Genomic DNA, 21,531 nt, shown 5'->3' with positions numbered 1-21,531 from the left:
CCAAATTATAGCTTATTGATAGAGGAATAAATTGAGTATAAACGATATGTGCCACAATGACCGTTAGAGGGGTTACGGAGGACCTAAATGCCAAAATACGCGTGAAAATTAAGAAATAGCCAATTTTGAATAATGAAATGGATATTTTGAATAATGAAATGGACTGCTGTGACCCTTTATATAATTAGCACCTAATTATAGATAAACCTTATACCTCATTCGAAAGCTTATTACAAGAGGAACAAAATGTTTATAGTCAATATGTTCCGCAACGAATATTTTAGGTGTAATACCACCAAATCATGGTACGTCACATGACCTACAGAATATTTGTAACATAAAAGTATGAAGCATCAAGATCTTCTACCGTCTTCAATATATAAAGCTCAATGTGCAAATTATTTAGTCACTGACATTTTGCAGCTTTCATATAAAGATGAGAAAATAATATAAACTAGTTTTCATCTTGGTAGAAAATTGTTCCAACTGGAAAATAAAGTCAATAAGTGATTCTGGACTAATAGATCTTTTTATTAGCAAGACAAAACATAAGATTGACATGGTTGACACACACTATCTAAATTTAAAATAATGATAATACAAGTTTACAATGTAATCATCCATTTCACAAACTATTACTTATAATGAAAATTCTACATGACAAAGAGATGTGCAAATTACGACTTTAATAGTTCTTCTGTTTTATCAACTGAATATTTGCTTAATCATAATGTTTTTAAAATAATTGAAAATTTTGAAAAAAACACAAAAAGTACCATCACGACCATTGGCAGTATATGTTTTGTACATGTAATTGAAATTTTTCATCACAAATACATATGGCTGGAATTTTGTTGAAAAATCGAAAGTAACAGTTCTTTTGGCAATTTATTATAGAACAGATAGAACTAAACTTTCATAATTTAAGTCAATGAGTAAGACAACATTCAACTTGACCATAATGTTCATCATGATAATAATCAACATGTACAATAAGTTGTCTCATGAGCATGATAAGTACAATGTATGAAGTTATAAGGCATATATTAAAACTATATATATACATGTATATGCAAAACTGTCAAGGCAATATAATCTTTAATAGTCATCAGGGAACACGTTTTCAGGTCCTTGGAGAGATCCAGGCACTAAAAGCATACATGTCATCTTTATCACGACTACAAAATTGACAATTCATTTATAAATGAACTAATAATTTTCAACTGTACACATTTTGGTTCTTGCACAGGCAACTCATGATGATTGTCATCTTCAAAATCCAGAAGGAGCTCCCTCATTTAAAACCACATATGGAATAACACGGTGAATATGGTCAATGTACTTTCCACAGTCAGTTGCAGATAAATTTAACCAAAACTTTCTTATCCCAGCAATTAACTCGGCTTTCTTCTTTGGCTTTACAACTGTCTCCAGATAATATTTTAATGTGGACCATACGTTTTCAATGGGATTTAGGTCAGGAGATGATGCTGGTGTTTCCATAACATTGTTCATGATGTCATTCTCTTCCATCCATTTTTTGGTACTTTTTGACTTATGCTTGCTGTCATTGTCCTACAAAACATAACAAAGCATTAGTTATAAAGTACATATATATACTGATATTCTAAACACTGGTATTTTTGTCTTAAAAAGCAAAACTACGAAGTACATGTATGCCACCACATGACCAGACACCTAGCAAGTCCAGGAAATAATTGTCTGTGATATTGCTCTGTAACTGACAGCAAACAGTTCTGGTCAGTTTCAACTCAGTTTAATTTGCAATAGTTGCTGTGTTAGGGTATATAGTGTTATCAGCATCCACATCCAGGACTTTTGAAATTCAATTAAAGCTTCATATAACTTTTTGTGACAGATAGAAATCAATAGTTGGATTGGTTAAATTTTGTCAAAAAAGGCACAAAACATTTGATGTATTTATTTAATTAATACTGGTTTACAAGTCAATTCATGTCTTTCAACCTCTAAGACTTCACGTATGCACACAATGAGTTATTTGACCCACAATGTGAACAGTTCATAACATACATGTAATGAATTTTAAACACGAGAAAAAAGAACAAAAAGAAAAAAAGTCCACAAGGAAAGTCAAGGTCAAATAAAAATATGTGTGTTTTCTATATCATCTTTGAAACAAGAGTGCACACGCTATGGGCAAAGGAAGGGATAACCCGGGAAAATCATGTTGCCTAATTTGCATCGAACATGTGGAATAAGATTATAAATTTATTCATAATTCTTTTTAATTAGGTTTGTAAAAAAATACAACTTGTCTGTAACCATCAGGAAAACGGTGTTGCACAAATGGAATGAAATCGTCCTTTAAAATTTTCTGGTATATCACGGAGTCCATTATTCCATTGAAAACACAAAGGTGCGTTCTCCCTCTGTAAGATATTCCTGCCCAAACGTGAACCTGGAACAAATTTAAAATATTAATACATTACATGTAAGTGCTTTAAATGCATCAAATTCAAAGTCTTGGTATCAAATTTTAGAGATGAAACAGCATAATTTTCAAATACCCCATGTCAAGAATTTCTTTGTAGTTGTGAACATGTCCATCTTTAATAATCAGTGAAAACATGATGATTTTCAACTGAATGAATTCAATAAAGATACGTGTTCATGCATGTTATGCATGCACAGGGTTAACAACAAGACATCTCCACAAGTCTTGGAATCACTTTTTTCAAAAATAAAAATTCTTAAAAAAAATTATCAACTGAAAACATATAAATATAATTTTAAAAGAACGACTTGCTAAACATGAGAGTACACACTGAAATGTCTCGTCTTCTTTACTGTAACATGTGTAAATTATTGATATTATGTTGATCGTCCTAAAAAATTAAGCTTTATTACAACTGTCACATAAACTATACATTAACCAAGAAAACTAAACATTGAGTAAAGAACCATGAAATCCAAGCCGTACAGTAGACGTAGTAGTAGGCATACCCGCGTTAACATGCACTCCAAAAACCCATTGTATCATGGGGGAGTGTTATGCCGATTAACGTCCTAGGCGTTGGGTGATTGACCTTCATTTCACTGCCTCACGGCTTTGGTCCTGGTAACGCTTCCTGTCATCTATAATACTACGTCCGAGAATCATCTACCAGTACTCCTTCATCGAGGTAAGCGGGCTGCCAAGCTGACCAAACTGGCCCTGAAAGCAGCCGTTGTGAAGAATATAACATCAAATTAGTTAACAAACCAAATCAAAACAGCTCACAAAACCAAGATGGCGACCTCCAAAATGGCGACCACGACTCATTCCTGACCGATGGCACAAAATTATTTAAATGCTCACCAATCGCTTCGGGCACCGAGCCGATCATGCGAGGGCTGTATAGCCAGTCAAGGTCGTTAAACACTTCCATATATATAAAAGTTGTTATTTGTGACTAAGACAATTAATATTTAGAACAGATCAGAAAGGTACGAAATTGAAATGTCTAAAAGCAAGCTGCAGGGTTAGTCAAACTCAAACTTAGTGAAGTATTTGAAACCTGCTGACAGGATAATTAAATCTCTCACTATTGCAGTGAGTGTACACTGATATACCATGCCTTTTAGTGCTATCCTGACAAGGCTGTTGCATTTGTTTCTAGTGCGCATTTGTTTTATATTTGGTAGTATAGCGTAAACTTTTTGACTTTTGAAGTTTTGCATTGCTCTTCAACTCCAAGGAAACTGGTCTGAACACGCGGGGTAAACATATTAAAATACATCCGCCCGGTTACACTTTACAATATTATGGTTTGGTTTTTATCTAGAACTGGTTTTACGGTCAGTGTAACGTATGGAATTACATACGAACTTTCTTTCTAGGCATTTCATATACATATATGTGTCTCAAGTGTATCAACAGTTAATGTATTGATTGTAATGTAATTCAATTTCTCGTTGTTATGACAACACATGTAAAATATCTATGATCTTTTTTGCGTGAAATACTTTTTGTAAAGAAATCAAAGAAAATAATACTGCCTTACATTTTAAGTGTAACTAAAAAACAATCATTATCAATGAATGCAATTACATGTGTCAGAATTCAGTTTCACATCCTAAAAATACACACATTACCGTATACAGTAAAAAACATAACATGTATTGATCTATATAAGTCATATACGCTTTCAAAGATGGAAACATAGTTTGAATTAGATAAAAATTGTCGTACAACTTGCCATGTGTTCAAAAAATATTTAGAAAAAATCGCTAGAATAGTTTTGACGACTTACATTATTTTTTTTTATTGTTTTAATTAATTAACTTATTTATTAATCAATGTATTTGTTTATTTTTTCTTTTCTTTTTTCTTTATTTATATATCTAACTTCGATAAATTCTGGGTTTTTTTTTTCGTTTTATCCTTTTTTATTTGATAGACACTATTTGAGGTTGTCTACTCCTTCTATTTTCAACATTTAGTTCAAAAGTTAAGAGCCTTTTTTAGAGTTATCTATCCCTTCTGCCACGTTGCCTAACAAGACAGAACAACTCAATATCTAATATAATTGATGAAACTGTACAATAGTCACACCTACAAAATCTTATGTCTTGCCTCCACATAGCTGTCAATAAGACGTAATACGTACAGAACACCCGTTTTTCGTCTGTTCATGTATGTGCAGGGAACAGTCTATAAATGTAATGATGACTGCAAAAACAATAGTCCATTCAACCGTAAATTTAGTTTTTGATACAAAGTTTATATATTTGTAGAATTTTACACACAAATGTTTGTCAATGTTGAAAGAAAAAAAAAACTCCTTTTACATACAAGTTTAAAAAGTAAAAATAAAATCACATACATTTCCAGTTAATTAAGCGATTGTTAAATTTTTACCTTGTGAGAGAGACATATCAGGGGCGGATCCAGAAATTTATTAGGGGGTGGTCACCTTTTGAAATCTTAAATCAAAATTCAATTTTTTTATTGGTATCATGAAAATAGTTACAACTATATAAGACAAAAGTTACACATTATTTATAAAATTGATTCCATTTTCATTTTTCTTGGATGCCTGCGTGCAAACATGTCAACTATAACATCCAGTTCTAATTCTAAATTGTAATGCACGTGCATCAGTGCAAGTCCATTTAGTCGGTCCTGGCCCATTGTTGCACGTAAAAATGTTTTCAGTAACCCGAGCTCACTATTCGAACGCTCACATTCACAACTTGTTACACTCATTGTGCAAACAATTTTGAGAATTGCATATATATTGGGATAATCAAGTTTGTTGCATTTTTTAATGGTTTCAGCAGCTGACTTTGGCAATGTATCTGTGGTATGTTTCCAGAAATGCAACCACCTATCTACTTCCGAAGAAATTCCAAATGGACTAGGCAAGTCAGAGTGATAAAAATCAAGAAACGGTTTAATGTTCTCGAGTATTACATGAGCGTGTTGTTTCTGGATAGTCATCTCTGGAATTAAAACAAGCGCCATAACAGCTGTTTTAGAAAGAGAAGAAAATCTATCATTAATGCCAGAGATCAGTTCATCAATATACGGAATACAGAGTGCACGTCGAAAGTAAACATCAGGTGTTTCTCCAGGAACATTACAGCGGTTTCGTTGCCTACCGCATGTTCTGGGTACAGAAGGCACGATATCATGCTCCTTTCCCATGACGACAGCTTCTTCATACCATTTAGTTTTTGATACAAAGTTTATATATTTGTAGAATTTTACACACAAATGTTTGTCAATGTTGAAAGAAAAAAAAAACTCCTTTTACATACAAGTTTAAAAAGTAAAAATAAAATCACATACATTTCCAGTTAATTAAGCGATTGTTAAATTTTTACCTTGTGAGAGAGACATATCAGGGGCGGATCCAGAAATTTATTAGGGGGTGGTCACCTTTTGAAATCTTAAATCAAAATTCAATTTTTTTATTGGTATCATGAAAATAGTTACAACTATATAAGACAAAAGTTACACATTATTTATAAAATTGATTCCATTTTCATTTTTCTTGGATGCCTGCGTGCAAACATGTCAACTATAACATCCAGTTCTAATTCTAAATTGTAATGCACGTGCATCAGTGCAAGTCCATTTAGTCGGTCCTGGCCCATTGTTGCACGTAAAAATGTTTTCAGTAACCCGAGCTCACTATTCGAACGCTCACATTCACAACTTGTTACACTCATTGTGCAAACAATTTTGAGAATTGCATATATATTGGGATAATCAAGTTTGTTGCATTTTTTAATGGTTTCAGCAGCTGACTTTGGCAATGTATCTGTGGTATGTTTCCAGAAATGCAACCACCTATCTACTTCCGAAGAAATTCCAAATGGACTAGGCAAGTCAGAGTGATAAAAATCAAGAAACGGTTTAATGTTCTCGAGTATTACATGAGCGTGTTGTTTCTGGATAGTCATCTCTGGAATTAAAACAAGCGCCATAACAGCTGTTTTAGAAAGAGAAGAAAATCTATCATTAATGCCAGAGATCAGTTCATCAATATACGGAATACAGAGTGCACGTCGAAAGTAAACATCAGGTGTTTCTCCAGGAACATTACAGCGGTTTCGTTGCCTACCGCATGTTCTGGGTACAGAAGGCACGATATCATGCTCCTTTCCCATGACGACAGCTTCTTCATACCAAGCAAGAAACTTGCAATCAACATTTTCTCTAACCTCGACCAGAAGAGGCAATACTGATTGGACACTCATATAGGCAGATATGATGTCTTGACTTCTTCCTTGAAGTTTTCTGCTTAAACCAACTGTGTAACCCATAAGATTTTTTACAGTAATAAGAGTAATGACAAAACTAAAACTTGTAATAGCTGCCAAAAGTGTTGTTGCTTCTGAACTTGTTTCCCTGTTGAAGTCTTTTCTTTGAGACATGTCATTAAGAGACAGTATAATTGTATCATACAACCCACAAAATACATCAAATGCGTCATGCCTTTCAATAAACCTTGTCTGACATGTATCCAAAAGTTTTGTTTTAGTAATGTTACTTTCCTGCAGCAAACATTGTTGTAAATGGTTATTACGCTTTGGGCTGTTGTTATAAAATAATATAACCTTCTCCGAAATGTCAACCATATTTCTAACCAGCTGGATTTTGGTACACTGAGATAGAACTAAATTGAGACTGAAAAAAAAAGAAAATGTATAATTATACATGTACACTTTGTTTGCTTCAGTTTGTACACCTAAAAAAGATAAAGCTATAATTGTGTGCTTTTTGAAAATACTTAATTATTTTATTGACCAAGAGGTTAAAGAAATAATAATCAAATGTACTTAAGCATGGAAATAATTGTGTTTTTTAAATATCCAGTGGCAACTATTACACGAATATCGGCAACGTATTCAAATTTAATTAAGAAGTAAAATTTGGAGAAATATTATAGTTATCAGTAATACTGTTAAGCTCACCAGTGACTAGCACAATGGTTGTATACTGCTTTTGGATATTCATCTACTATTCTTGCTGCAACTCCTTTTCTTGAGCCGGCCATATTACCCGCTCCGTCGTATGTTTGCCCTCTGCAGTCTTCTAAATTTAGCCCCCAGTCAACCAGTGTTTTTTTTATAATATCAGAAAGACCTTGTCCTGTAGTGTCACCTGTCACATCAAGGAATCCCATAAAGACTTCTCTAATGTTATTGTCTTCATCTATAAATATAAAAATGGTTCTTTGACTGGAGCTGATAAATAGGGTTTGGGGGGGGGGAGTGAAAGTCAAAACATATTATTTCCCAAATCATTTTATAGTTCGTACAGCAAATGAGTTTTTCGAAACTGTTAAAGACATAAAATGTTTTCAAAATGATAGTTACAATACATACCAACGAATCTAAAACACAAACTCAGTTGTTCCTGGTTTGCATGGTCAGCCTTCTCATCTGCAGAAATCGAGTACCACTGTGAACTCTTCACTTGACTAACAAGCATTTCGACGATAACATCTTTAATTACATCTATAATTTCATTCTGTATAGTTTTTGATCTATATGTACAGTTCTTTGGGGCATTTTCCAGATAATCTCTTAGAACAGAGTCCCCAGACTCTACACGGAAATCAATCAGTGCTTGAAAATTCCCGGAATTGAAACTTCTGTCCGAAATATGTTTTGCATCATCCCTATGGCCCCTTATAGGAAGATTCTGTTTGCCACAAAGCAAAACACACTTGCATATAGATTTCAAAACAGTTCTGTTTGCTTTTATACGTTCATTCATTGCTTTATCAATAAATGTTTGAATATCAGTAGTCCTTTGCTCAATGTTGTCAAGAAAAAGTTGAGCTTTTGCTCTAGCTTCAGTATGACTTTTTTTACATGATTTCTCATCACGGCCGAAATGATCGTTAAGTCTTGTACTTGCATGTGCCATATCTGTTAGTGGTTTGCATGATAATGTTCCCAAACTATCAACCCCAAACAGAGCACAGTATATGCAGTAAGCTCCTTCTTGTGAAGGTGAGTACACAAGCCCATAATAGCGATTTAGCCAATTCATCTGAAACAGTCTGTTCTTTCCTGCATATTTTTTTATAGGAAAGTTATAGTTTATTCCAGGTTGGAAATGATGTCTTATCAAATTAAATTTCTCTTCGTTTGTTAATTTACGTTTTGATTGTTTTACAACACCAATGTCGTTTGTACTTATATGTAAGTCGGGGGTTGTTTCTTTAAGCTGATCACTTTTATTCGTATCAATGCTAGGTCCATTACAAGTTGGTACTTCAGAGGGGGCTGATTTGTGGCGTTTCCTGAAGGAAAGAGGGTATAAGTTACTAAAAAATTGGAATGAACGAAACTTTTAGACAAACAGATGATGGAACGGGGGTATTCATTCAATATAGAATATTTATGTGACTTTGAAACTTTAAAATTATTTTTGAATTTTGGCATCACAGTAAAAAAATATTATTGGTCGAGAAAAGTTATTATACAAACTTTAAAAATTTAGATAAACGTAATCATGGTAATGTAAAAAAAGTATAAATTACCTGCTAAAAACATCTAAGATTGAGGACTGTCTCTTCATTTTTACACCTTAACATCAAAGAAATCGACCAAGTAATTAGCGATTGTTGATTACATGTTCATTGTATAAACATACCTGTCAAGGTACATGTATTTAGCCTTAAGGTAAGTAATGACAACTTTATGACTGGTGATTACGATAGACAAATTGATTTTATCGACGAATTTAATTTTCAAAATGTTCAAGCCGAGGTGCACCATTTTTTGGTACATGGTGCACCATTTTTGCAAACCCAGGGGGTGGTCACCGGCACCGGGTGACCACCCCCTGGATCCGCCTCTGCATATACACATGTAGTAGATATGGTCCACATATCTTAACATAAAAAAAAACATGCAAAAGAAAAATTATAAAATCATATACTCGTATAAAACTAAAATCTGCGATTTTATTGAATATTTAAAGCCAGAGACGCCCCTGGATTTTACAAAAGTTATGCTCCAATAGAGTAAAATAATTCTTTTGATCAGTTAAGTCTATCCCGTATTATAAACTTTTCATATTAAATTTCCAATGCAATATTTATACCATGAACATGCAACAAAAAAACTATCGTTTAATTAAAAATTTGGTACCCTTGTTAGGAGTTGTAAAAAATAAGAAATTAATCTGTAACTAAAAATGCAGTAAGCAAGACTTTGGTATTACTATACGACGGCGGCTGTGGCGGGGTATACTGTTTATATAAAGCATCATATTTCAGAATGTAGAAGATCTAGATGCTTCATAACTTGTATGCAGATACCTAATGTTAAGAAGTTTCCATCATTCATAAGATCATTGTTAATGGTTTTGCAAAGTAATTTCACAAAAATACTGAACTTCGTGGAAAATTCAAAACGGAAAGTTCCCTAATCAAATGACAAAATCAAATGATAAAACACACCAAACGAACGGACAACAACTGTCCTATTCCTGACTTGGTACAGGTATTTTTAAATGTAGAAAATGATGGATTGAAACTTGTTTTATAGCGCTAAACCTCTCACTTGTATGACAGTCGCCTCAAATTAAATCATATTTACAACGATGCGTGAGCATAACAGACCTAATAAGGTAAAATTGTCAAAATAGGGGTACAGCAGTACTGTGATCGCCGTGTCACAATCTTAATCAGAAAAAAAAAAAAACCAAATATTTAAAAAACAGCACAAAAAAGCGTATATCAAACTATACAACCACGTTCATTGCTTACCAAAAAGATATTTGGTATTTGGAATAATTGAATGGTGTACATGTCTGTTTGGTAGGTATCATTTGACCTTAACCTTTAGAAAATGCCTGTTCTAATTTAGGAATATGACATTTATTATCCTTTTGTTTGATGTGTTTGAGCTTTTGTTTTTACCATTTGATTAGGAACTTTCCTTTTTAAATTTTCTACGTAGTTCAGTATTTTTCATGATTGATTGTTCAATATTAGTTGGTTTTTGTGTTTACGTCTGTTTTTAATGAACATAAGCAACATGTCAACTATATTTGGTAATTGTGTATATGTATGTCTGACATGATTTATTTGGCCTTGACCTCATTTAATAAATCTATTATAATGTTAGATTCTGTAATATATTTAGTAGCACATAGAAGACTTTTAACATAAATCAATGGTAAGTTAAGAAGACGAGACTTACAGCGTGTTTTGATTATCATATAAATCTTTAAGATCTTGAGATCATCCCTAGTTATCTGCGGGGCTCGTGTTACTCATTCTTAATTTTCTATACTGTGTTGTCCATACTTTTGTTTGTTATTTTCTCTTTCAGCCATGGTCATGGCGGCGGACACCATACTTTAATAAGCGTTGTACTGCCTCTTGGAAGATAACAAATGACCATTTTTCTATAACGCAGTTTCAACAACTATTTGTTTTGGCAAGTGATTAATACAAAAACTTTCGTCAACTCGGCACCAATTTTACAAACAGATATCAAGGAAAAAGGTGATATCAGAATCACCAAAACCAAGTGTTACCATTTGCTATGTAACTTCCTTGAAGTTGATGGCTCTCAAATCCACTCGTATAGAAATGTATCTTCAAAAGAAGAAGTAGGTCAAATGATTACTGAAATGTACGGAAACATAACATACAAGAGAGTATAAGAAACATATAGTAACAAAAATATAACTACCAATGAACTTTTCTTTCTATGTATAAATTTTGACATTTCAAATATCAAAATTTCAACTTCAACTAAAATGTCTGTCGATCATAATTTACGAAATAGATTTTTGTTTAATGATCTTTATCTTTCAATTTCAAAACAACAGATACGTTACTCATAGTATTTTAGTGATTGGAGTATATAACAAATCATACGCTCAATTTGTATTGTTATTGCGTATTTTTGTGATTGTAATCCACTTTGTTAAAAAAACAAAAGACAACTCAGATTTGTACATTGTAAACACTGTAAAATAAAGATGCTATTGACTACAGAGGTATTTTTAAGGGCCATTTTTCGGAACCAGAGACATGTACACAATACTGAAGTAGAGATAATCAAACTTCGAGTATTCTTGTTCGCGTTTGAATTGCTACCATTTGTTATGTCGGGCCTTTAAAAGCCTAATATGAGGTATGGACTTTACGCACTGATGAAGACTGCACTGTGGCTTACAGCTGGTAATTCTTGTTACATGTGTTCACTTGAAGAGAAGTCGCATTGACAATCATACCACAACCACATCGTTTTTTTTTATTATTTCAAAAACCAAATCATACATCTAAGAAAAAATTATCAATGATTTAACATTCACCAGCTAATGAGTTTTATATACAAAGTCGATGTTGGTTGGGGCTTTATATGCGGGGACAACACCATATTTGTCATGAAGGTAGGACAAGTGTTTTGCAGCATTTGGGTCTTTAAAGATTGACGTAGCATGGGTATTGATAGACCAGTTCAGTTTCTTAATTCTGATTTGTCTCAACGACCTCACAGTCTTAATACATTCGGAAACTACGTCTTACATGTCATTCTGGATGCCATATATACATATATTGAGATTGCGTTCGAGGTTAAGTAGGTCGTATGTACGCTTATTTGCTTCGTTACATTTTTACATTCAAATTGTGGCAGGTAAGTCTTATACTCTAATAAATAAGTTCGAAATATTGCACAATACATTATGATGATAGTTTAATGCAATACTGGTTAAAAATGTAAAATTGTTCAATTATAATATGGGAATGATTGTAATAATTGTACTTTAAACATTGGTATAGCATAACAAATAAAGATACCTTCATTTATCTTTTTGATCTCATCTTCATCTAAATGCGGTTCCTGTCAAAGAAGAGTAAGCACCTATTACTAAAAAATACCATTAAACCCTTCAAATGACAATTACAGGGAAAACTGTTTAAACCGAACCAGATCGGGACCTAAGATTTTGTTCGGTTTTGGACGATGTTCGGGTTTATCAGGTTCACAACGCATATAATTTGATATGACAGTGCTTAAGAACATGTTTGGTTTATAGAGATTTTCGGTTTATGCAGGATTTGATATAGCCAGGTTTCACTGTAGTATGATTTTACTACATCTACTATGGGATAGATGAAGAACGGACGGATGTGTATCTGGTATTTTATATATGTTTTGGTGTATTTTACATGCTGATGGAACAAAACATATCTGTTTCAGTCAGTTACTTTAATTTACGACAAATAGTACTAACATAATATTAATGAAGGAATACAGATATCTGGTTTTTTTTTTAAATATTCAAACATTACATACAATCACAAATTTTACATATTCAATACATTACGCATTTAAGAATGTGCAAGGTCTTCATGAAATTTGAAAACGTGAACCTCATCTAAAACAATTCTTTACACATCTCATTAACAATAACTATCTGTTTTGCTGATTTCCAGAATGATTTTATAATGAAATTGTACATCAGGAATAATGATGAATATAAAAAGATTATTGATTGTTGTAAACAGATATCAAGCGATTTAAAAAAAGTCAAATCGTTTTATTTCCTTAATGTTTAAGCCTGGTGTGTTAATACTCAGGAAGTAGTTATAAAGACATGCAACAGGCAGTAATAATATTGTGTATATTATAGTCATAATAGAAACAGAACGTAGGAAATGTATATTCTTAGTGATGTCTGCGGTGTTCGAACTATTTTCTCTTCTCCAACGAATCATTAGTCGCATGTTTACGACCAAACATACGTCAAGGATACAATACATAATCAAATGCATCACTGGTCTCGCAACAATCGACAGCAATTCTCTAGAAATAGGTAAGTCTAGCCAATCCTGAACCACAATGTTTGTACATGTTCGCTGTGATCTGTGTACGAATGGAAATATATGAAATTTATCTTGAAAGAAAGTAAATTAATTGTCATTGTACCAACCAGCACTAAACACAAGAATACTATGCAAGGCATCCATACTCGCTATTAAAACAATTTCTTCGCAACTAATGGAAATGATACAAGGAAGAACCGTTGAAATGCCATAAGGGTTGATAAAATTGTCTTTAACAAAAAACACAAAATCGTGAGCGACATGATAACCTACCAGCATAACACAGGAAACATGGTCCAAATATTCAATATTATCATCTACGAAGAACAATTTGATTAAAGTTGGTACGGAACAGACCGACACACTTAAGTCCAGAACACATAAAGCGTGCGTAAGTGTATCTCCAGCACGAACAGAACGTTCAACTGTACATCGGATTACGAGGAATACAATAATCGACATTACTGCTAAAATAGCACATGGAAATGTGACATATTTATAAACCACAAACAATCCTTTATTATAAAATAAACAAGACGCAAGGAGTTGTTCCCTGCTACTGTCATTTTGTTCTCCTCTCAAAAATGAATCGTTAGGCTTATTTATATGAACCAATTAACATGATTAATACTTCGATGAATGTTGAAGTCATCCCTTCAGACATAGTACAACTGCTATCAGCAGTAGTTTCACCAATGTAAAATATACGTGTTCCTTTAAGAGAACAACTGCCTTATTCCTGACTTAGTAACTGTTCAGAAAATAAAATGAGTGTTTATCCGTTTGAATGCGTTCAAAAGTCTCTACCCCCGATAATCTTTTGTTTTATTTATATAATTAACTTGCATACATTAACATACTACATATATATATTTTATAGGTTCATATATCACGCATGCAGCAGAAAATGGGGTTTTCTAATTGTTGAATTCTATACGACGGTTGCCTATAGGTGGCACGGTAGTATTTGCATTCCAGAATTTAGGTTGCTCTTTTGTGTACCTTACTTAGGTTAATGTATCTAAACAGTGTGATAGGACAAAAAATACAGTATCAACTGAACGTACTTTCCCAAACTGAGGGATTAATCAGGTGTAGCCATTACAGAAAAACAGGGCCAGTACAGAAACTATGTAATTTTTAATAAACAGTCACTTTTGGCAATAATGCACTTAGTTGGTTAATAAAAAAGTTTAATGAACTGTCTGATTCTGTATTGGCACTGGTGTTTATTCTCGGTCAGCTGTATTAGCCATCGACCCTACGGGTCTCGAGGCCAATACAGCAAACCTTGAATCAAAACCAGTACAAATACAGAAACAGCCAGTTAATAACAAGTTATATGACTACAGTAATTTAATTTGTGCGTTCCTAACATCTCGTTCTTAACACACAAGGATTGCGTATATTTTACAAACCTGGTTAAAGGGAAGTTATCCTTATTTATTTTGACAAAAAAACACGGATACTATTGTTGTATTGTACGGAATGCGTCCTTTTCTTAATTACCATCATCAGAACGAACTAAATGTTATACATAAACGCAAACAGTCGTCTGATTGTTGAACGAGGACGAAGCAACTGATAAATCGTTGTCAATGTAATGATATATTATCATATAGTGAAAGGTTTATCTAGCTATAAACCAGGTTAAATCCGTCATTTTCTTTTGAAGAAAATGCCTGTACAAAGTCAGGAATATTACAGTTGTTGTCCATTTGTTTGATGTGTTTGAGCTTTTAATTTTGCCATTTGATGAGGGACATTCCGTTTTGATTTTTTCTCCGATTTAAATTTTTTTTTTAATTTGCAAGTAGAGACTCGACCTGTACCAAATGATTAAAAATATCATCATTTAAAATTTTATATCTTTTGAAAACAGTCATATGACAAAATCTGATATATGTACTAAGTCACATATCACACAATGCATTAGAAAAGGTAGAATAAAGCATATTATCGTATTGTATACATGTATGTCCGTAAGAAGAAAAGAATTACAATGTGAAAGTGGTCTCCTTTTCAGAAAACAACGTATTTATAGTATTTATGTTCAGTGCTGAGCAGTGCACCCCTCATGATTGAAGATGACATTGTTTGATATTCAGCTAATCTAACTACATATTCATGCCTAACATATTATATACTGTGTTACAACTCTAGATTATACTGACGAGGCAAGGGAACACAAGTCCACCGGAGTCTGAGCTATAATGTATTAGTTCAGTGTAAATGGCTGATCGGTCACGATCGATGGACACACTGCATGCGATCGATATCCCCAAAAGTCTGGGTTTCTTTTTTTGAAATTCGTGATGCAGCGCTTTATGTTGTTAGAGTTATGGAGCAATGACACTCCAACTAGGTGATTTTATGTCAGATTATTTAGATAAATTTCCTGTGATTACTTCCACTTCATTATATACATATTGCACAATATATATCAAATCCTTATAGATATAAAGCTATAGGATTTTTTTTTCTGAAACTATGCGCAGTCTTTTGATTTCATGTTTTTGGAGACAGTTTCTTGAATTTTATAGAAATAAAAAGATGGGGTATGATTTCCAAAAAGAAAACTCTTATCACAGTCCCTATAAAATTCACCAACAATATTTGCATAATTTGGTAATTTTTCGTTTATAACCATTTTAACATAAAGATTTCAACACAACTGAATGTCTTTGAATTTTCAATATGATGCGTGTTATTGGTTTCGGTCTCAATGAAATTATAGCAGTTATTTATTCATATTGATTCATGTTTTTTTTAGTATATTCTGATTGCTCATTCATTTATCTAAAAGCATGAAGGTAAAACGTCAAAAAGCAAGATTCTCGATTTGTCACATCAGACATCTTAAATTCAATTTGATGTCTTCAGCAGTACCCGCGATTATTCATACATGTATGTGTAGACATATTCGCACCTTAGTCATCCATTGTCTTAGAAATTAGAAATTAAGGAGTGTACTCAACTCTTAGACTAAATTTAGATTAAGCTCATTTAATTTTCAGAAAATTTCGACAAATTATCAACTTTTCACTTCTTGACAAAAATAGTTTCTAGAAATTTAAACCACATTATTTACAGGAATTATTTCATTGGCTAAACAATAACTTTGAGTTCTCCTCACTTAGAATGTGATAAAACGTTCTGCTATTCTTTAAGGAGTTACTTTCCCTAGGTGTCGTGTTTCCCTTAAGTTACACGTACATTATCAAAGATCAAAATTCAAATGATCTAAAGAACATACCACAATAGCATGACTAAGATAATGTGATACTTGTAGATTATAATACATTGGTATCATTGACATGGAATACCATTTAAGATACCAATTTTACTACACTGGAATGCATATCGACAATTTAAAATGTGCTTTTAATTATGACTGAGGCTATAATATATAATAATCCAAATCAAAAATAAACAAAAAAACACGTTGAAGACCTGTTAAATACAAAACCATACAAAATTTAATGAGAAAAAAAACCACTCCAGCAAAATGAGTTAGAACTGTGCATGAGGAATATACATTGATACACAGATTTTGCCGGGATTACGTACACCGTCAATCCGATATTTGATGATCTTAGTCAATAATAACAACGATGAGCACTCACAGTCAACGTTTCCATGAGTAATACTTGTTTTATTTGGACATTCTACGAATATGACATACATATTGCATTTTCAAAAACTGTTCTTTTTTCTTTATCAAATAGATGTCACACCCTTTAGGAAGGCACACTGTGATTCCCTTAGTGCTTCGCCATCTTGTGGGCAGTTGCTATCGATAATTAGATATTTCCGGTTCTTCTTGTCATACAAATTCCAGTCATTACAACACTTATCGCCTTTGAAATTTGGATTCCTACAATACAAACTTGTTGTTAAACCAATTTTCATCACGACAACCCTTCGATTCCAGAATAATTTATAAAATACCTGACGTGATTTGTTTTACTTCAGTATGATATCTGCTTTTTCTGATGCCATCAACGATTAAACGATAAAAGTTTCTATGGTGCCACGAAATATATAAAGTGACACGTATACTAGTACACGATTCATTACTATATAATTTATGATGTTTTAGGAGTTGCTGTAGTAGCTTGTTCCTGAGTTTACTGAAAATACCTCACATACCTAGATTCTGTGTACAAATTAAATTGTTCTCGGACTCAGTTTTACGAGTTTCAGACATTTTTCCTCGTTTGTCATTTGCTTCTACTATTTTGGATATTTCAAAAGTAAGCACGTTTTAGGTGAAAGAAAAGGGCTTTTTCAACTGACTCGAAGGAAGTGAAACCTTTAATCAATCACTGTTAGGTCTAATGATAACATATTGTTTAATAAGATATATTTACCCCGTTTTGGCAAACGTAGTCCAGTAATTTATCATTCTTTTACTGACGACCTTGTCCGTTTCTGTATACTTGACGTTGTCTATGAGTGGATCGCCGAAGACGTAACTAATTTCAGACGTATGGAAAGCACCAAACCACGGCGGGGTCGGACTTTTTATGGATCTATGCTCAAAAAGGTACACATAAACTGATTTTCTTCTATAGGTATTGGCAAATGTCTTAGCAATATCTAAAACTGGACATCGGAAATTGAGATCTGAACCTGAAATTAGATGTATTAAAAAGAGAGAAATTAATTGAACATTTCACTGCAAATTTTTGAATAACGACTCAAATGATAGAATGCGTGAACCAATGATATGATGAACAGCAATACAAAAAGGAATAAGACATGGCAAAAACAATCAACAAAGACACAAGATTTACAATTCTGTACGCCAGACGCTCATTCCGTCTTCCTAAGACTCATCAGTCACTCAAGAATATAAAGGAAAAAGGGAAAATTAGATACGACTTTAAAGAGCATTGATCAAGGTCTCCATGTTGAAGGCCAAAATTTTACCTATAATGGTTTACTTTTTTACAAATTATGACTTGGGTGGAGTTTGACTGATTGGCACTCATACCACATCTTTTGAAGACAAAAACAAATATTTACAAACTTGACCATATCTATATTGATTCATGTCAACACAGTAGTAGGCTAGTGATACTCTAGTAGACTATGCAACTTTAGAGCTTCAACGTTCCCGTTAAATACAATTCATCTTATGTTAATCAAAATTGCTAGAAATTTTTGTGGTTGTAAATGTTTGCGAAAACCCGTTAAAGTACTCACCTATGTCATTAAGAACATCAATGTATGACGGTGGTTCTCCAGGCATATGAGGCGCAAGATAATATTCAGCAATGGCATTCAAGGTTTCATTATTTGCGTCTAGGGAAAGGGGAATTAAATCGAAAAACTCTTCTTTGGTGATGATTCCATCTAGTACGTTTATAGGTATCTGTAACACACCAACAAAATATGTGATGAAGAACGACAACTCATTCTTAAGAACCCCGATCAAAAGTGGAATAGGACGTATACTAAAGGGGTCTTTCAAAAATTCAGCTGGTGGCTTAGAAACATATGAAAGAGCATCTACTGTTGGTAAATGTGCTCTAAAAAACACCGGGGGTTTGGGGTTTGGCGGTAATTGTAATGCTGATAATGTAGATGCATTTAGAGACCGTAAACACTGCAAAGTGCTTTCTACTGTTGACTTCTTACATCCAACTTGTGTGGCAAATTCTTTACCGGTATCTAAAGCAACTTCCGGTGAATGATAAGTGAAACTAGAATCAGCTGCAGCACTCATAATGATTGCTTTCTGAAAGTATCTTTGTGTGACTCTAGAAAACATGTGATAGTTTATGCTTGCCGCACCAGCACTTTGTCCAAATAATGTTATTTTGTTCCTGTTTCCTCCAAATCTTTTTATATTATCATATATCCATTTTATTGCAAGCCCTTGGTCCATTAATCCCATATTACCTGGTGCCGCATTGTCGTTCAAATATAGAAAACCCAACGGTCCAGTTCTGTAACTTAATGTAAAAACAATCACATCTGATGATGCAGCGAGGACCTTGCCGTCAAATCGTTGGATATCACCGACAATAAAGCCCCCAAAATATATCCAAATCATTGCATGTTTATTTATGCATCCTCCATTGGGCACCCATGCATTCAAATACAAGCAATCCTCGCTTTGGTTTTCAAAAGGAACAGCCGTGCCGAATGCTGCAGGTTGTGAACATGCTTTTTGAAAAGCTTTCGTTTGTTTTATGTTTTGCCATTTATTTACTGGTAATGGCTCCCGAAATCGTAAGTCACCAATCGGTTTTTCAGCATAAGGTATGCCTAAGAAAGTTTTGACTTCCTTGCTTAAAACAGATTGAGTAAATCCTTCAATTGTACCTGTTTTTGTTCTTATTATTGTCTTGATTGCAATACAATTAGATATAAGAAATATCCGTATGAAACACTGAAGAAACATCTTGTACATTAATATAAGTTTGTCGATTGGCGAGCTAGCAACTTAAACGTACTTACATAAAATACTTTAAAAATACATTATACGACATCTGTTATTGAATGAAATGATCTTTAATACATACATGGACAGTATATATAGGACAAAACCGATAATGAGCCTCCTCATGGGTTTTTTGATAACGTGATTACTTGGCCGTTTTTATAATGATTATTTGATTACCAAAACCACTATTTCATGATTATTTGATAATCGAGGACTGTATTTTTGATAATTTGATTTTCTTGTTCAAATTTTCTTTAATGATAATGTGATTATATTGGCAAAAACAATGAGATCGTGTGATTACCTGGACAACCCAATGAGGGGCCTCTTTAATACAAACATGTAGGATATGATCGACAGAAATTTTTTTTTTATATTATTGTGTTTTAATAAAAATATTTAACAGTAGATGGGAAAACCTATTCGGTACATATAACAGGGGCCGTGTCAACGAAACTGTTCTGGGACTAAGACGTGTCTTGGGATGGTCTTAGGACAAGTCCTAGTCCTAAATCAGGTTAACGAAGGTCTATCCTAAAATAAAATATGTCTTACTTTTGGCCCTAAAGTTAAGTGTCGAGGATGGTCTTAGCATTGTCCTAAACATTACGATGTCCTAAGTCGAAATAATAACAACTAATATTGCATAAAGTCAATAATAAAGATAGTAATACGACATCAAACTATTATACTACTATTAGAAGTTAACTAACTAAATAAAAAAATTTCAAGATAGGTTCCGTCTGATGCAAATGAGACAAAAAGCGCGATCCAATCTCCTTGCTAACTCCAATTCGGCAATTCCGAAGATTCCTAATGAAAGGCGCTATATGACGTCCAACTACCAATTTTACAAATCAGGCCTTCCAATGTTAGAGCAATTTTGACCTTTCTCTCTGTAAGATATGATTTTAGTTTGTAGGTCCATCATTCTTATGTTCGGGAACCATAATGGTACTGGGCACACAAAAGCATCATAAGTTATTCAATAAAGAAGCAACCATTTAATTTCAAGGGGAGCCTGAATATTTTTCGCGGACATTTTTATCTAGTTTTTCGATGCTATCAGTTGAATTATTTTTGTTCATAATCTTACACTAAGGTATGGGGAAAATCTCGATTCAGATTATTTTTTTGTTGGCCATCTACCTGACTAGAATATATGTATTTTATTTTATCAAATTGGGAATCAGAATTTATTTTTTTACAATAATAATACCCTGCCCTGTAAGTTAAATGGTCGTTTCATAAACGAGAAGATCTACCAGACGTTTCATTTCATTCTGCTAGTGAAACGTTAACTTATTTTGCAAGTTTTGTTAGATAACGTAGTATACAATCTTACAGATGACTCATTACGCTGAATATTTTTTTGTTTGTTTTGCAAATAAAGAATATTAGTTTGATAAATTGAGTATCAATCGAACAAGTTATTTTGTACAAAAGAGTCGCAGTTTAATTCAAAGTTTTGTCGAAGGACGAGTTAACAACTTAAACATGACAAATTTAATAAAATGTCAACGATATATGTTATTGAATGTAATGACCTTTAATACATGCATGTAGCATATAACCTTCAATGGTCCTCCTCATAGGGTTGTTGATAACGTGGTCGTATTTGAATATTACCGGACCAAATATTTCATGATTATTTGATAATCTAGGGCTGTATTTATTTGATTATCTTGTTTAAAAAGGATTAATGATAATGTGATTATATTGACAAAAACAATGAGA

The 21,531-nt window shown here is 33.2% G+C and overlaps 2 protein-coding genes across 3 annotated transcripts; both read right to left on the bottom strand.

The window, feature by feature from the left end:
• Positions 1–5,890: 5,890 nt before the first annotated feature.
• On the bottom strand, positions 5,891–9,242 carry LOC139503644 (52 kDa repressor of the inhibitor of the protein kinase-like). Of its 2 annotated transcripts, none has more exons than XM_071293468.1 (2): positions 9,027–9,242; positions 5,891–7,159 (listed from the first exon to the last, which is right to left on the bottom strand). In XM_071293468.1, exons 1-2 carry the CDS (start codon positions 9,062–9,064, stop codon positions 5,992–5,994), a joined length of 1,206 nt encoding a protein of 401 aa, XP_071149569.1. In that variant the 5' UTR covers positions 9,065–9,242; the 3' UTR covers positions 5,891–5,991. The 2 variants fall into 2 exon arrangements, with proteins under 2 accessions (XP_071149569.1, XP_071149568.1); XM_071293467.1 differs by lacking the exon at positions 9,027–9,242 and adding an exon at positions 7,447–7,683.
• Positions 9,243–16,959: 7,717 nt separating this feature from the next.
• On the bottom strand, positions 16,960–19,899 carry LOC139502840 (acetylcholinesterase-like). The gene is made up of 3 exons (XM_071292470.1): positions 18,549–19,899; positions 17,711–17,972; positions 16,960–17,214 (listed from the first exon to the last, which is right to left on the bottom strand). The coding sequence occupies exons 1-3, from the start codon at positions 19,759–19,761 to the stop codon at positions 17,058–17,060; spliced, it is 1,632 nt and encodes a 543-aa protein (XP_071148571.1). The 5' UTR covers positions 19,762–19,899; the 3' UTR covers positions 16,960–17,057.
• Positions 19,900–21,531: the final 1,632 nt, after the last annotated feature.

The sequence above is a fragment of the Mytilus edulis genome, chromosome 14 (genome assembly GCF_963676685.1).
Source record: "Mytilus edulis chromosome 14, xbMytEdul2.2, whole genome shotgun sequence".
In the NCBI taxonomy this organism is placed as follows: Eukaryota; Metazoa; Mollusca; class Bivalvia; order Mytilida; family Mytilidae; genus Mytilus; species Mytilus edulis.
This window is presented reverse-complemented; position numbering and strand designations above follow the sequence as displayed.

What these genes read in the sequence shown, in the direction of transcription:
- LOC139503644 (XM_071293467.1), bottom strand. Translation starts at nt 7,658, where the DNA reads ATGGGATTCCTTGATGTGACAGGTGACACTACAGGACAAGGTCTTTCT. An exon ending in AACCATTGTGCTAGTCACTG is followed by an intron (nt 7,160 to 7,446) that starts GTGAGCTTAACA and finishes TTTTTTTTTCAG; the next exon opens with TCTCAATTTAGTTCTATCTC.
- LOC139502840 (XM_071292470.1), bottom strand. Translation starts at nt 19,761, where the DNA reads ATGTACAAGATGTTTCTTCAGTGTTTCATACGGATATTTCTTATATCT. An exon ending in TGATGTTCTTAATGACATAG is followed by an intron (nt 17,973 to 18,548) that starts GTGAGTACTTTA and finishes ATCTAATTTCAG; the next exon opens with GTTCAGATCTCAATTTCCGA. An exon ending in ACTACGTTTGCCAAAACGGG is followed by an intron (nt 17,215 to 17,710) that starts GTAAATATATCT and finishes TTTGTATTGTAG; the next exon opens with GAATCCAAATTTCAAAGGCG.